Source organism: Geospiza fortis, unplaced genomic scaffold (genome assembly GCF_000277835.1).
Source record: "Geospiza fortis unplaced genomic scaffold, GeoFor_1.0 scaffold317, whole genome shotgun sequence".
Taxonomy (NCBI): Eukaryota; Metazoa; Chordata; class Aves; order Passeriformes; family Thraupidae; genus Geospiza; species Geospiza fortis.
Window position 1 is genome coordinate 1,278,836 of NW_005054398.1, and position 16,857 is coordinate 1,295,692.

Consider the following 16,857-nt stretch of genomic DNA (forward strand, 5'->3'; position numbering starts at 1 on the left):
TCCTTGAAAAATGACATTGGCAGATCTAAAAGCAGTCACTGCTCAAGTTTATTAAATGAGTACCTTTGCCTATAGTGTAACAAAGGAAAAATCCAGCTTGGAGGGTGGGGAGGGAATCCTGTTTTAGGCATCTAAGGTAGTGCTTTGGCTTGTGGTGGCTTCCAGAAGCATTTACAAACAGTTGTGTTTACTTCCTAGGATATATTGGAGTACAAAAAGAAACAGAGACCTCAGAAAATACGTATGTTGGATGGTTCAGTGAAAACAGTCATGGTGGATGATTCTAAAACAGTGGGTGAATTGCTGGTTACCATTTGCAGCAGGATAGGTAAGGTTTTGGGACCCACATGCTTAAGAATTTGTTCTTCTGTCATATTTCAGTTTTGATTGTTAGGATGTTATGTGGCTTGAAATCGGTATACATGTGAAAAATTTAAATTTGTTTTAAGTTACTACTTACCAAACACTTTCTTGAAACCTGTTGTCCAGGTTTTATCAAAGTCTGTAGAGAGTCAGCTGTATCCTTAGACTTCAGGATTTAGCAGTTGAAGGCACAAAGTTATCCAACAGTACAGGTACCAATTTTTTGTTGTACATTACATTTATGTACTCTTTCTTGCTATGAGATAAAGGTTTAGAACTGAATTTATATTCAGTGTTAATTGGATAAAAGAGGGACATTGCTGACCTTGAAATGTACTCAAGCTTAGGAGTGTGTGTTGTTATGATTGAGTTGATCACAGGGTTGTATCATTTGTATAAATACACACAGAAGGCATGCAGTGCAGCTGGTCAAAAATGTGTGATGGTGCTTATAGTCTGTCTCAATACTTAGCTAAATAGACATTTTTTAAAACAAATTTGTATTTAATACATGTACTATAAGTATGCATCCAACATGGATTGATTTAAGTCTTAAAACTGCTTAAATCTCATTTAGAGTTCAAGCAGCCTTAATTTGATTTATATTACTTTACTTGGAAAGGGAATAATCTACTTCAGCTTTGAGGTTTTGTTGGATTCTAATGTGCTGTAACTAATTTACCTCAAAAATTAGTTTGATTTATTTTCATGAATGTGGTCATGTAGGTGAGCATTTAATTTGCTGTCTGGTGTAACATAAACATGCTTTCCTAAACAGTACAGAAAAATCAAACAGAACAAAGAAATTGGAACAATTTAGCATATATGCTAAATATTTTGAACTGATTTTTCATTCAGTTTCATGTAAAATTCACAGGAAGAGTTGAGTCATAACACTTTAAACAAAAAAATCATGAATTTCACATGGCTTCTGTTCCTCACTTGGCTCTGCCACATTTCTTTTACATCACGGGCAAGCTGAAATTACTCCGTCCTCAGGAAGCAATTGTAGGCATCCATGAACGGAAATTTACTATGGCCTGTCCCCATTTTTGAATTTACAGTTGTTTTACATTCCATCATGTTTTTAAACTGGCAGCTTCTCTTGGGTAGGCACCAGAAAAAAAATACCTTATACTCAATACCTTTCTGAAAGTGGCAAATGCAACATATGACAAAGAACTCATGTATTGCAAAGGTGAGGTCAGATATTGGATTTATTTATAATTCCAGGAATAACAAATTATGAGGAATATTCATTAATCCAGGAGAGCATCGAAGAGAAGAAAGAGGAGAGTACAGGAACACTTAAGAAAGACAGGACCCTGTTACGTGATGAAAGAAAAATGGAAAAACTCAAGGCAAAGCTTCATACAGATGATGATTGTGAGTATTGTGTTCCAGGGTAATTCTTGGATTAATATCTGTCCACAGTGTGATGCAAAGAAGCCCTGCAGTGGCCATTCAGTGTGTTTCAGTTGGTTCCTGGCTGTGTTTTGCATCCCTTTTTTGTGTAGTGCTGTCTGCAATTGAGTATTTTTTAAATTGAGTGAATGGGTAAGTTTGAGAGTTAGCAGGTGTTTTGAGGTGCATTGTGGTATGTGTTCGGTAAGGCTATTCCAGCTTCAGTGTGAAGGGTTGTTTTTGTCCCTTCATTGAAGTTGGATATTTAATAATTGATGCCTACTGAAAGCCATCAAAAGGTAGTTTTGTGTTTGAAGGTGTAAGTTTTAACTGTAAGTGAAATTTGCCGAAGAATTAAGACAGTCTTTGATTTGGTTTGTGTGCTAAGTCACTATAACTGTGTTTTCTGTTCTACTGTAAGACGCTAAGGTTAACTGTAAGTGGCAGGAAGGTGTTTTAAAATTGTGTTCAGGGATAAGAAAGGTAAACAGAATCGTGTTTTAGAGGTAAAATGTGGCACACTTATTTTGTTGTGAAGCTTTAAAGATACAAATTTACTAGTAACATGTTACTGTAGTTGTTTCTTCAATAATAACAATGTTTATGTTATAGTATATCCTTGTTTCTCAGCAGCACTGTTTTACAGTTCTCATTTGTAGCAAAGCTTCAACACTCATGCCTAGCACTAGGAATGAAAGTAACATTTCTTGTGGAGTTTCCTCCCACAGTGGAAATGCCGTTTATCCCATGAGTGTGACAAGGGCTGTGACACTGCAGCAGTGTGGGTTTAACAGTGTCCCTGGCTGTGCCTCTGTTGGACTGGCTGGATCCCAGTTCCCCCACAGTGGAAAAGCCCATTATCCTGTGGGTTTGACAAGGGCTGTGACACTGTGGCAGTGTGGATTTTACAGTGTGTGTGGCTGTGCTGCTGTTGCAGTGAACTGGCTGGATCCCAGTTCCCCACAGTGGAAATGCCCATTATCCCATGAATTTCACAAGGGCTGTGTGGGTTTCACAGTGTCCCTGGCTGTGCCTCTGTTGAACTGGCTGGATCCCAGTTCCCCACAGTGGAAATGCCCATGATGCCATGAGTTTCACAGTGTCCCTGGCTGTGCCTGTGTTGCAGTGAACTGGCTGGATCACAGCCGCACCTTCCGCGAGCAAGGCGTGGATGAGAACGAAACGCTGCTCTTGAGACGAAAGTTCTTCTATTCAGACCAGAATGTAGATTCAAGAGATCCTGTCCAGCTTAATTTGCTCTATGTTCAGGTACAGTGCTTTCTACCTTGTCTGAGGAAACCCCCATGGAGGTTAATTAGAAAAATACACTGCTCAAATACTCCACCTTCTAGAATTCCGGATGTGCTTTAGTTTTGCTCTTCTGTCTAGCCCTCCAAAAACACATGATAGTACAGGGGCTTTGCTGGTTTTTTTAATCCAATGCTTTGAACCTAGTAATGGACACTGAGCCAAAAATCCACTGGCTTTCATGTCCTACTTCCTTAAAATTGATACTTGTCTTTAGTCCCAAGTTGCTCTTTTTAGTTCTTCTCTCTCTTCTCTTCTCTGGATGGTGCTCTGTGTCATGTGGAACCTCAGGCCAGTGTTGTGAACAGCTTTTCTGTTTCTCTTCTGCCTGATCAGTGAGAGAGCTTTTTCTGCCCAGACAGCACACAAGGCAGGCAGGCTTTCCATCAGAAGGGACCATGTCATGTAACACAGTAGGATTCCATCTGGAGAAGTTTCCTAAACTCCCAGAGGGACTGTGCATAGCTCAGCTAAGCCAGGAGCTTTATGCAGAAGATAGTATTTAACTGAAGGTGCTGTTGCAGTTGCCTGCAATTCAGTCTGAAAAAAGAAAGTAGGCTTTAAATTCTTTGTTAAAGTTTTGGGGTTTTTTTCAAAGAAAAAAATTGAAAGTTTGATAAAATGTGCTATTGTTATACTTGATGTTGCTATAAATTGCATTTTTAAAATCTGAGGCAAAAGGTAAGGCTGTTCTATTGCTTGTAGAAGAGCTGTACCTTTTTGAAGTATTTTAGAAGACTGTCCCACTGAGCTGCTCTCCTGCCACTGAAATATTTCATTCAGGCTGGTGTGACAGTATGTGTTGATAATGCTTTGTCATTGCTTTGTCTATGGGTAGGTGAGTCTTCTACTGCCAGAGCTATAAAATCTGTCATCTTCAATGACCACCAAATTTACACAGAAGGAAGAAAAATGCTGTGGGCCTGTCCTATGGCCATATCTGTAACAGTAATTTTGTTTTTACCTTATAACTATGGAGATCTCTTTCTCTCCTGTATGAGGCAGTGGTATGGAGGCTTTTCAATGTGTGTATTTGCACACACGTGCATCTCTACATGTGTGTACATACACAGAAGTGTCTGTGCAGGTTGTATTTTATTTACACATATACACAGGAAATGGCTGTCAAATTCTCTTTTTGATCAAAGCTGATACAATCATAGCTTCAGTAAGTCTCCATACATACTCACCATGAAATAATCTAGCCCTTTGTTTTACTAGTCACATACACATGCAGAATGGATTAACAAAGACATTCAGAAGGAAAAGGGTGTGTTGCTGGCTGTATTGGAGCTTTCAAGGAACTGGAGATGGGTTCAGCTGTTTGGGTGTGTCTGACACATCTTTGTTTGTCCCCTCTAGGCTCGTGATGACATTCTGAATGGCTCCCATCCTGTCTCCTTTGAGAAGGCTTGTGAATTCGGAGGCTTTCAAGCACAGATCCAGTTTGGACCTCATGTAGAACACAAACATAAACCTGGATTTTTAGAGTAAACACTTCTAACTTCTAACTTTGGGTGACCTCAAGTGTAACTAATGTTGAGTTGTCACAGATTAAGCACATTTTATTACTCCAAGCAGAGGTAATCAGATTCAGTGTATTTTCAATAGCAAATCTCCCAGTGAAAGGAGCTTTATTGCACAAATCAGCAGCCTCAGCTGATGAGGGGACCTTTGGCAGTGGCTTATCAGACAGCACCAATAAGGACACTGGCTCCTCCCAGAGTGCCAGTTAAATACACTTAGTACCAGGAAAGTACACGAGTGGGAAGGAGTTTTGTCATTTGAATAAAGTGAATACTCCTGTGTGTGGAAATTAAATTTCCCAAACTTTTTAGTGGCAATAACCACTTGGTCAGATTCAGCCTCTCGTGGTGTTGTATGAATGGAATTCTAGACCTGTGCTCTTTGTTTCAGGCATGGACACAAGTCCTGCTCACAAGTGGCTCATCCTTTCATCTTTATTGTGATATTTAATTTACTGCTATCAGGAGGGCAAGTTAAGTTTGACTAAAATGTAGATGTCCCGTTTTTCTACTGATTTGGATGTTCTGATTGCTTTACCTGCAGTAGAATTAACCAAGGGCTGAAGTTTGAGGAAGGCAATGTAGGAAGGTGCCAGAGAGCTATTTACTGCCCAGTCCATCAAGCCTTGCCTACATGAGGCTCATAAATCCCTTAACTGGAGGCACACAACAATGGGTGTGTATTTAGTTTCTGTCCTGTTCCACTGGCAGTGCTCAGTGCTGCCTCAGGCTCCCTTTGTGAGCCTCTGTGGGGTTTATGGTGTCTCAGGGAAGCCCTCTGAGGTGGTGCCTTGCTGTGGAATGGGCAGTGCTGCAGCTCTGGTTGTCTGAAACACTTCACTTCTGAAGCCTATTCCTGGAGCAGCAGTTCAGTTATGCAGATAAACATCTTTCAGTTCCAATTAATGATCAGCTTTTCCTGTCTGTGTGCTCCTGGTTGGCCCATGAATCTTTTCTATTAGAGCTACTGATGTCTAAGAATTACAGGGGCCCAGTGTAAGAGCTTCAGTGTACTCCTGGTTTTTATTTCCTAGAACTGTGGCCAGTTACACAACAATCTTTCTCTGGGATTTGTCCATTGTCTGCTTATTCTTCCCTTCTCTCTCCACTCACTGAGGAGTATTCCTGCAGCAAACCATTGGGTATTATGTCATGATAAGCTCATGCTGTGTCATGGTAATGATTTCAAGAGTTAGATGTTCCCTGAAATAGTTGCTTTTAATTTTTAAAGCAGTAATTTCCCACAAGCTTAACCTGTGGCTTTTGCAAACTGCTGAACAGCATTCAGTTGCTTAAATTTTTTAGGATTTTCTAATGCACTGCTTGGTTTTTTCAGTGGAAAGTTTCTTTCTCTTTTCTTTTTTTTAAGCTCCCATGTAATAGTGAGTGTGTTTTATGGTGTACTGAAGCTGCTTTGTATGCAAGAACTACTTGTACTTTGCATGCAGTCCTGGATAGTTTGGAGCCCATCATGGAACAGTCATCACTCATATAATGTGCATTATGTTTTTTAATCCTAATAGAGATGAAAGGTATTAATAATGGAACAATCTGTTAGAAAAATAATGTTAGTCCAGTGGAAACCATTTTGAACCAGAATTCCAAAATTCAGAACCTTCTTATATTGAGTAGGGCATTTTTCTCTGCTCTTGTTTTATTTTCATTTAGGCCTTTGATTATATTTGAACCAAACTTGGCAGGTAACCAAGTGTAATTGCTCTCTGTCCTGGTGTTTAATCAGTTTCATAAAATTAAGCATTTCTTATTTGGAGGTAATTCAGTTTTTTCCTCTGTAGATGAACTTGCTCCAGAACTGTAAGTCCCTGGTCATTGTCTCCTAATTTGAAGTGCACATGTTTATGATTTAGTGGTGATATCTTTATTTTACATAGCCATCATGGCAGCCTTGTTGTGAAACCTCATGTTTTTGTTTTGTGAGTCTAAGTGAGCCAAGTGATCCTGGCTCACTGTGAACAATATAGAGAAAAGTGTAGTTAAATGCTCATTGTTTTTTCTGAAGATGCATCTCTCATCCTTTCAGAAAAAAAACCTTCATTTTTTTTAAACTTTCGTCCAACTATTTTCTACTATTTAATGCATAAACATGCTTTTCAAGTAAGAAAGTAGTTTTCTTTTATATAAACTATATGCTGTAGCTCAGTATGTGAAATACATTGGAGAAGGATCCAGTCACTCACTACTGAAACCTTAAGATGCTACAGGTTCCCTTAAGGAGAATCCGTCAGCTTGTACAAAAAATAGAACAGAACAGTACTAGTATGTAATGATATTGTTTGGAAACAGCTTAGTTTAGTTGCCTGTCTACAATATGTTTGTGTAGAGACACCTTTTGTATCTTTTTTTGTCGTTGCTAAAATATTCTTGGCACAGATGAAGATTTTTTTCTGCATCTTGCTAAGACGTTGGTATTGGTTCTTGGAATTCCCTTGAAGCTCATGCCAAAGTAAATTGTGGAAGCATTAAACTGTCAATTTAAAAGAAGTCCTCCTTTGTGGTACAGATCTAGTTTTGCATGGCACCTACAGAGGCTGCCCTGGGGCTGAATTTGCTGAGAGAATATCTAATAAAGAGCTCCCACTGCTCCTGTGCAGGTAGGAAAGGAGCACCTCAAGCTGCACACCTCCATTCTGGGCAAGCACACTGAAAAACAGATAACTGCACATGATGAGTGAGCTTGCTGCTGAGCTCAGTTCTTCAGTCTAACCTGGTTTGCTGAATGAAGCTGTGTTTTTCAAGAACACATTTGTGCTAATGAGAAACAATCCAAGTGTTGGCACTTATGTAACTTTTTAAGGAACTAGAAGATGAAACTCAGTGTAAACCAAGTGAAATCAACCCTGCTTGCTATTAGCTGGGTTTTGTTTTTTTCTGAGTTCAATGTACACTTTTTAATATGTGTAATTTAAGGGATTGAAGAAGGCTAAATGATATTTCCATTGTTTTTGCTAGCTCCATTAAAAAGCTGCAAAATAAAGTGAAACTATGTCTGTAAAGAAAATACCTGGATTATAGGTAGAATTAAATAATTTCAGTCTGTTCACAGGGGCATTTCACTCTTTCAGATGAGGTGATCACTTGCCTCTTGATTTAAAAGTAGTGGAAGGTGATAGAAGGAAAAAACTTCCAATCCAATTGCCACCCACATGTGCAGGGATATTACAATTGCTGTTAGTGGACAAAGCACAAAGTTGTTTTCTTAACCCTTGCTGCTTATGGAGCTCCAAATAATGCTTGCTTAGCAAGGTTTTTTAAAGTGTTATATTAATTAAAAATTAAGTAGGCAAGCTTAAAAAGGTAATGGTTCTGATAGTTTTTCTGTATGCAGATAGCTGAGAAAATTAGCTCATAAAAGATGATTATTTAGAGGGTATTGATAGCTAAAATTTATTTGTTCATATAAATCGATTTCCAGAATGAAACTTTGTTTAATTCAGGTTTGAGTTTGTTGTTTTCTTTATTTGCCTTAGAGTTGAATTTAACTAAACTGGTTTGAACCTGTGAAATTCTGTATAAAACCACCAGTTATTTCATAATAGATACACCAGCTTTTTAAGATAATAAACTGTATTCAGTTCTTATCTAGAGTTTTAATTTGGCTCTTCAGCCTTCCCTACCCACGATGTGTCTTTGTAAATAAGTCCCCAAGAAGAGATTTCTTTATCATGGATAAGTGAGATGTAGCTATGAGAACATCAGAAGAAAGATTAGCAAGGACAGTTGTTCTTACTTTGTTTCATAATATGGAAAAGACAAAATGTGTGATCTCAGTACAGAGTAGTATTTTTGAAGCACAAAATCCTAATTTAGTATTTTGATCTATTTTTTGATTCTCTGAAATGGTAGTCTTTTGTGTTTGAAAACACAAACAAAAAACCCAACAAAAACACCTTCAAGACATAAAAACAAAGCAACTCCCACAGAACAGCTGAGCAATATTTTGCCAATCTTGTTTAAAACAATCCATCCTTCTCCAATGTCTAACTTTGTATCCTAGTAGGTAGTCTGGCCTTCAGTGTTAAGTGTTGCTTGTTCACTGAATAAATCAGAATAAGGAGGACATTCTCCAGTCATACTTTTTCTATGATTCTTAATAATCCAAAGTAGGGGGAATCCTTAGAGACTAATTATTTAAACTGTGCAAGTTTCTTCAGGTGGAAAATGACCTGCTGAATATATGACATGGTTTCATCAGAGTAGAATATTCCAGATAGGAAGGGACAGTCCAGAACAGTTATTTGTTAAAGGATGATGCTGATATGCCCTCGGGTTAGGGTGAAATCTGGCTGAGATCAAGAGTTATTTTATTGTACAGCAAGGAGGGGCAGATGAGGTGTTGAAGGATTCCTTCTGGCTGAACTCTGCCAGGGAGGCTGAACTTGTTTGATTTAATCCCTGTTCTGAGAGCCTTGCAACCTGAGTGCTGCAGAAATTAAAACTGCTTCTTTTCTTACTTTGGGACAACACAAAATAACACAAACTGGTATTAAGTGTCCACTTAAATGAGTGTCTGGTTTTTCAGTACAGTATTAGTGCTCTGACACTTCTTGGATGACAGGGAAAGGACTTGTTCCCACACATCAGTAAATCAAAGTGCTGCTGTAGAGTAAGAGTAGTGTCTAAACCCAGAGCTGGCTCAAGCCTCCATGTCCCTTGTCCCAGATCACACTAAGTGTAGTTACATTTAGATATTAAACCTCTGAGCTGCTGAGAGACATCCTATAATTTAAAATTGGAAAGTGTCCCAGCTGTTGTTTATTTTTGATGAATTTTCAAAACATCAAAAGGTGACTACATGGGGCAGCATCTCAAGTGGTAAGGCAACCACTTGCTCTTGCTCTGCTCGGTTTTGTTTTGTTGTGCAAGTATTTAACACCCACATCAGGAAGCCTGGGGGACCTGGTGCCAGTGAAGATGTATGGAAAGCATCCCTCCTCCAGGAGCAGCCATTAACTTTGGAACTTCTGTTTTGTTTTTCCCCTAGCCTGAAAGAATTCCTGCCTAAAGAATATACCAAACAAAGAGGGGCTGAAAAGAGAATATTTCAGGTAATTGTGAGGCTGAAAAAAACTACTATAGTTTCACTACCTTTATAAGAAAAATCTGAAATTCCCAGGTGTAGTCTTTGTATATATACAAAGAACTTTGAACTATATAGCTCTCAGAAAATGAAGTATCAAGTATTTGACAGCTTTTATTTTATTTCTTCAGCAGGTTTATTGTCCTGATAATTTATTCTTTACTGATGGTTATCCAATGCAGAGAGCAAAAATTAAGTATTTTTAAGATCTTTTTGTCAGTTGCATTGAAATATAAAGATGAATATTTGTATTACAATAGACACGTGTTTAGGAAAGCCAGTTTTAATTTCATGCCTCATTCAAACATGAGCCTCAATTCTGCTTGTTAATGCTTCAGTTCAGTGGTGTGTGTGGGAATCCCCCCATTGTAAAGGACTGGAGCAGTTAAGTACAAATGGTAACATGTGCTGGTATTGTTAGAAGTGGTCTCAATCTGAGTTCTGTAGATGGACCAGGTGACTGCCCACTGAAATACAAGTTTGGCAATACAATGGAAGTTGGAAAATTCTCAGGTCAGCAGGTGAGATGGACTCTTGTGGCTTCTGGAAGGGCACACCAGAGATCTGTGGTCCCAGCCAGGGAGACAAGTTCAAGGGCAGGAACAGGTCACATCCTTTCTTTTGTCTGCCACACTCCCAGCTGAAGAATCCTATAAATCAGTGAGTCTGTTCTACCTTGAGTTTTCAGTACTTCCTTGTGATGAGTGTGTCTGACACTTTCTGTGCGCCTTTAGGGGGTGCAGTGACATTGCAGTTTAAGCAAAAACCAGATTCATTCACTTCTGAGTATCACAGCCAGGCTTTTCGGAGCATGGGATTTTTGCCCATGTCAGACATGACCTAGGAGTAGTTTCACTCTTTATGTGCTTTAGTGCATGGCCCAGAGGCTCATCAGTGAGGGCACTGATCTGGGCAAGGAATAGACAAGGTAGCAAATGTGAGCTGTCTTTTTGAAAGAAACTCAGCTGTTTCCCAAGCCACGAAGTTCTGGAGCTTGGCAGGTGCTCCATTTGTGCTCCTTGTTCTTTGGGGATCCTGGTTGTGCTCTCTGCTGAAGCTGACAGATGGGAGCAGCCTGTGTTCTTGGGATGCAGGAGGTTTTTGGAGTTGCATTCCCCTCCCAGTGCTGTCCCTTGGAAGCTCCCACGCTGCTGAGGTGGGAACAAGTGGAATCGGAAGGCGTTTCCCATGTTCCTGCTGCTCCCCCTGCTGCCATCAGTCAGCACCAAAGAGGTGCAGCCGGCAGTTCAGAGGCACGTGAGGGGAGGATGGGGGGATATGGGGAATCCCACACACAGGATTTGAATAGGGAGACATTGGGATGTGGATTTCAGCACAGTGGTCTGGATAGGAGAGCAGATGCTACTTAAATTTAATAAATTTAAATACATAAGATGGGTACGTGTCATTACTCACACATAGTCATCAATCTACTAATGACCAAATTGTTTAAATAATAAATGGAGACTGAGTTACAAGACACACTTAGTTAAGTATTTCAGGCCACACTATTCAGAAAAATAATTTTTTGTTCCTCAGCTGTAGAGATATTTTCCTGTGATGGAAAAAAATTTAGATAATGCTCCAACTGGCAAAAAAGGCCCATTGGAAGTGCCTGCAAGACATGAGAAATTGTCTCAAGTACAAAGTGTGAGGCTGTCATGAGTCAGAAGTTTTGGGTAGAAAGCAGAAATAAAGAATCTATTTCTGGGAGGAAAAAAAAGGGTGCAGGTACACTTAAATGATGTTTAAAAGCTGAGTGAAGAGGCATTAATTGTATGAAACCTAATGATGTCAAGTAGCAGGAATACCTAGAATGTTAAACTGTGTCAGAAGGGGTTTAATGTGCATGGTCTGAGGCACAGATTGAACGGTTGATGGTCAAAGAGGAGTGTTCTGTTTGCCAAGGTTAGTTATTTTCTCTCATGTGAGGCATTATGTGATAGTTTTGCTAACATTTCTACCCAGTATTTTTTTTCAAATATTCTAATTGTGATGATTATGAACTAAGCATCCTGAAATAGATAAAAGCTGTACCCTTTTCCTGTTTATTTCTAGAAAGCTTTGGTTCTGCCTAATTGATACTGAATTCTCTTGCAGGAGCACAAGAACTGTGGTGAGATGACAGAAATAGAGGCCAAAGTGAAGTACGTGAAGCTGGCGCGGTCCCTGCGCACCTACGGGGTCTCCTTTTTCCTTGTTAAGGTAACACAGCTCTTGCTGGGACCATCCTGGGTCCTTGGTTATGGATTATCTCAGGTCCCTCTCTAAGCTAAGGTTTGCTACCTCAACCACTGAGATATTCCAGTTTCCTGGAGGAGTGAGAACAGGGCTTGTGTGGGATTCACATTCTCGGAACACAGAGGGACAATTCTCTCTCTCAGCTTTTTTCCTGGAGAAGCAGAGAAGAGAATGATCAAAACAGTTCTTATCTCATTTGCTGCTGCTGTGTTTGTGCACAAGTGGAATGCATTATGGAAGATTGTTTACCTGAAGGGATTTGGTAATTGGGTTCTGGTGTGAGTGTTTTGTTTTCTTGACCAATCACTGCAAGCTGTGTCCTGGTGGTTGGTCAGGAGACAATCACAAGATTTTGTTTAGTTGGGTTCTTGTTCAGTTTCAGTTTAGATGTAGTGTAATATAGTATAGAATAATATGGTATAATTAATTAATTAGCCTTGTGATATCATGGAGTCCTGCTCATCACTCTTCCCACCCATCAGGAGAAATTTCACCAATAGGGTTGTCTTTTGAACTGAATAGTAAAGGTGCACTAAAGACCACAGCTTCTTAATTAGTGCATTGCTTGAAAATCATTGTCTGTAAACAAACTCAGCCTTGACTTATAAATTGTCACTGTCTGCATGCCAGTTGCTTCCCTTTGCAGTATATTCTATCTTGCTTTTCCTTTGTCCTGTGGAAAGCTGCATTTGTAAGGAAAACAATCTTCCACACCTTGTTATAGGAAAAAATGAAAGGCAAAAACAAGCTGGTTCCTCGTTTGCTGGGGGTCACCAAGGACTCCGTGATGCGTGTGGATGAGAAGACCAAGGAGGTGTTGCAGGAGTGGCCCCTGACAACTGTGAAACGCTGGGCTGCCTCACCTAAAAGCTTCACTCTGGTAATCTTGCTGTGTGTATGCAGAGGACAAGGGATTTATGTGGCAGGGAGGCTTAGAATACTTTCTGTACTGTGACTGGTTCCATCTCTAATTCTCTAGCCTGATGGAGTCACTGAGTCCTCAGGCAGTAAATTGGCACATGCTGTAGTCCAGGTTCAGTCTGGAGTTTGGTGCTTCTGGACAGGCCAGTTCCTCAGAAGTACTGTTTAAATCTTTCAACAAACCACTGTTTAAATCTGGTTTGTGCCTAACTGATGAACCAGTTAAGAGAGCATTATTATTCACCCTTGTGTACATGGTTATGATGCTTGTCATTCATAATGTACTCTGTGACTTGCAAGATGTGAACATAAACAAAGTCAGCTGGCTCATTCATGTATTTGATAATTATGAATTTAGAGAAGCTTCATGAATGTGATATTTTGCTAATTATTTGGTCAATAGGAGACCACTGCAACATACATTTTGTGTATGAAAAGGTTGTTTGAAGTGATGGAGCAAGAGGCAGAAGCTAGAAAATTGCATTCACTGAATTCATGTGCCTCTAATTTCCAGTTGCATGGATGATTATACTCTAGGATTAAATTCTAAAAAAAACTTTTCTTCATACTCAAGTGACTGAATCTGATAAAGTTAGATGAAGTATCTCTTGGGTATTTCAATTTATGAAACATCTGTGAGTAAACTGAAATAAAAAGTGTTCTTCTCTCTTCCCTCAATCTTGCATACAGACTGGTTTAGAATCTTGGAGAAGTTTAACTTACTGTTGGATATAATAAAATGTCTATACAATTTCAGAATTTGAATTTTCTTTCTCATATTTGGTGCTGTTTCTTCATTTACTTACTTCACACTTTCAAATGAGTTTTGGGATTTTTTCCCCTTTTTCTTCAGGATTTTGGTGAATATCAGGAAAGCTATTACTCAGTACAGACCACTGAAGGAGAACAGATCTCTCAGTTGATTGCAGGTTACATTGATATCATCCTAAAGAAGGTACAGTATCAACATCTTGGCATGTAGCAAAAAAAAACAATGCAAAAATTCAGATATGTGCAAACTGCAGTTTTTCCTCTCACGGAGTCAGTGTTGTATCTTGTGTTTTGATGTTATATTTTTACCTGCAAGTAAGGCACTGCTTCTGGAAAAATCAAGGCTATTCCTTACATCTCTAGCATGTGTCAGGCTCATACAGCACTCCTGGGCTTTGTTTTTCTGTCTGGAAGGTGACCTGGTGGCTGCGAGTGTTTATCCAGGGAAGAGTCCAAAGCTTCAGCTGTGGCTCTTTAAGCTGTAGTCCAAAGTGATTAATCAGGTGGGAAGAAATTGCCCAAGAAGCAGTACTTAAAACTGCAGCCAGGACTACACAATAGTTGTTTAGGTGCTCTTGTATATAATGTTGCAAAGCTGAGGAAGTTTTTTGGCCAGAGAAACAAACCAAAAAGCCCCAACAGTGCATTGCTTTAAAAACACTGTGATTAGCAAAGCAAAGAATTCTACTTGAGTTGTTCAGAGGGAGATAAAAATCAGTGTTTGTGAAGAGGTCAGACTGCCTTGAAACTTGTTTTTGTAGAATGTGCCTGGCAGGAGAGAGGAAGGGCTGATAGAAATTTCCAGTCTTCAAAATATTCCCAAGCAAGCAAGTGCAACAGCAAAAAATGGCAAATTTGCCAACAAACATGGAGCTGAATGGTCCCATTCTAATCATGTTACATAGAAAAGTGTGGTGTTCCAAACAGCTCTGATTCAGTCTTGTCAAAATTTTACTTCATTGACATTCCAACTACATCATTCTTTACTGTAATAGATTTTAGTTAAGAAGTTAAGAAGCCCAGAAGAATTTATTGCCTTTGTTAGTGTGAGCAGTGTAGGATGTAACATTAAGGGTTATGTAATAAGAGGTTGAGGAGGATTGCCAGAATTCATCACACAGAATTCATCACATGCTTTTTCTCTGAGACTATCAGGCTCAGGTTTAATAAACATCAAATAAAGTTCAGGTTTCTGTAGATGGTTTGAAACTTGATTCAAAAGTAGCTTTACTGTCTAGTGCCAAATGAAAGCAGCCTTCTGTCTTGATAGAATACACATGTGCAAATTTCTACTCCCAGTTCTTTGATTTTTTTTCCTCTACCATCTGCTGACACAGGCAGTTTGAAACTAATTAATTAGGAACAGGTTCAATCATAGACATCCCTGATTCCTATGAGAAGCTGCAGGTTGTAGTTGTTGAGCCCAGTAATGTCTGGGATGGATGCATCAACGTGGGGTTTGTTGCTTTCAGTTGCATATTGTTAATTCTTGCTGTGTTTTGGGCTGGTCCAACTCATTTTCTCCAGTGTGCAATGATAGTACATTATTTTCTGCTCAAGTGTTACTAGCACAGTGTTCCCCCCCACTCCACCCAACCCCTCATGTCCTGCAATTTTAGTGATAGGTCATTAATCAGCTGACAGAGAGCCCAGAACTTGAGTAGCATATATCTAAATTAAAAACAGTAGATTTCCTTTTTTACTTCATATTATTACAGAAGTAAAGCACAATCATGACAAGTAAAGCACAGACATAGGGAGTTTCAGTTCATGCATAAAATCAATCTCTAGTAGTAAGAGCTTCTTTCTCCAAAGTTGTGTGTTCATGTGGATGTGCATGAGGAGTTCCACTTGGATGGCAGGGCACAGTGGATACTTCTCTATTTATATTCCTCTATATGGACTGAGACTACAAATTGTGTAGCAAGAGGGAAGGGAGACAGTTCCTGTTCTACCTGCACTAGGCAACAGGTAGAAGTAGGCTCTCTCTATAAGGCACCATTTCTATGATTTGTAGTTTCCTGTTGTTTCTAGACTTAGTGGCCTTACATATATTTACAAATCTCTCTTAGCACCAAAAAACCCCTGCCTCAATCTTCAGCCTGAAGTCAGACTCTCCTGAAATTTTAGTTAAATTTTAGTCTTTAAAGTCAACTTTAAAGTCCTGAACTTTTAAAGACTATGATAAAATGACTTGGAGACACTATTCAATTTATTGTCTTTACTTGTGGGTATGTATTTCCTACTGGTAGTGATGCCTTTTTTGGGCTTATCTAGAAACAGAGGCCAGACAAAGATAAAGAATAAAAGTAGATTTATTTAATTAAGTGCTTTCAGGTTTATTAAGGGCAGACAGAGCCTCCCAAAAATGAACGGTGGTCACGAGTTTTTCAGACAGATATAAGTTTGATCCATTTACATGTCAGGGGTTAATCCTCCAATTACAGCTTCAGGTGATGAGGTTACATTCCCCCAGTTTGCTCCCCACCCCCTTCCCCTTCACTTTTGTTCACACTTTTTGGGGCCTGGGGCTGTAAGGGTGTCCTTGGATCTCGGGCCTAGAGGGATTGTTTGGTCTGAGCAAAATGAGAAGACAGGTAACTAACACTTTAACAAGTTAACTAACACATCTATATGGAGTTTAGAATTATGCATATTGCAGTACAAGATTTCAAAAATATAAAGGCTAAAATCTTAAGGCATCAGTGGGTAGCACCATACAGTAACACTTCAGCACTTTCCTTCTACCTTTGTTCAAAAAGGCACCAGCAGGTTTTTTCCTTTGCATCCTTCATCTGCCAGGGTTTAGAGCCTGGGCTGTTAAGTGCTGAAGAGTTCCTCTTCTCTGGGGGAGCTTGTGTTGTCACTCACTGCCCAACAGTGTGGTGTCCAGCACCAGACAAGGCTCTGCTGGTCTTTTGTTTATGTTTGTGATAAATGGTGGAGAGAAAGCAAGAAACAACATTCATTGTTTAACTTATCTTTTATTTTTCCCCTCCAGAAACAAAGTAAAGATAGATTTGGGCTTGAAGGTGATGAGGAATCAACCATGTTGGAAGAATCTGTTTCACCTAAGAAGTGAGTGCATGCAACAGGAGGAAATGGTCTGGTTTTAAGAGTGCCACATTAGCAGTGGCAGCTTTTTCAAATGAAACATTACAGTTATTACTGGGAATGAATGGTTTTCTACAGAGTATTTCAATAGGAGGAACTACTGTCCCCAGG

The 16,857-nt window shown here is 39.4% G+C and overlaps 1 protein-coding gene across 2 annotated transcripts in view; it reads left to right on the forward strand.

Annotated features, from left to right (window-relative positions):
* The window catches only part of TLN2 (talin 2), a 137,972-nt gene that overhangs the window by 54,138 nt on the left and 66,977 nt on the right, over positions 1-16,857 (forward strand). For both annotated transcript variants that reach the window (XM_031061004.1, XM_031061005.1), the window contains 9 exons: positions 199-328; positions 1,597-1,749; positions 2,894-3,036; positions 4,438-4,565; positions 9,604-9,667; positions 11,800-11,904; positions 12,665-12,820; positions 13,715-13,816; positions 16,634-16,710. In XM_031061004.1, the coding sequence (XP_030916864.1) occupies positions 199-328; positions 1,597-1,749; positions 2,894-3,036; positions 4,438-4,565; positions 9,604-9,667; positions 11,800-11,904; positions 12,665-12,820; positions 13,715-13,816; positions 16,634-16,710 (1,058 nt within the window). The remainder of the gene's footprint in view (positions 1-198; positions 329-1,596; positions 1,750-2,893; positions 3,037-4,437; positions 4,566-9,603; positions 9,668-11,799; positions 11,905-12,664; positions 12,821-13,714; positions 13,817-16,633; positions 16,711-16,857) is intronic.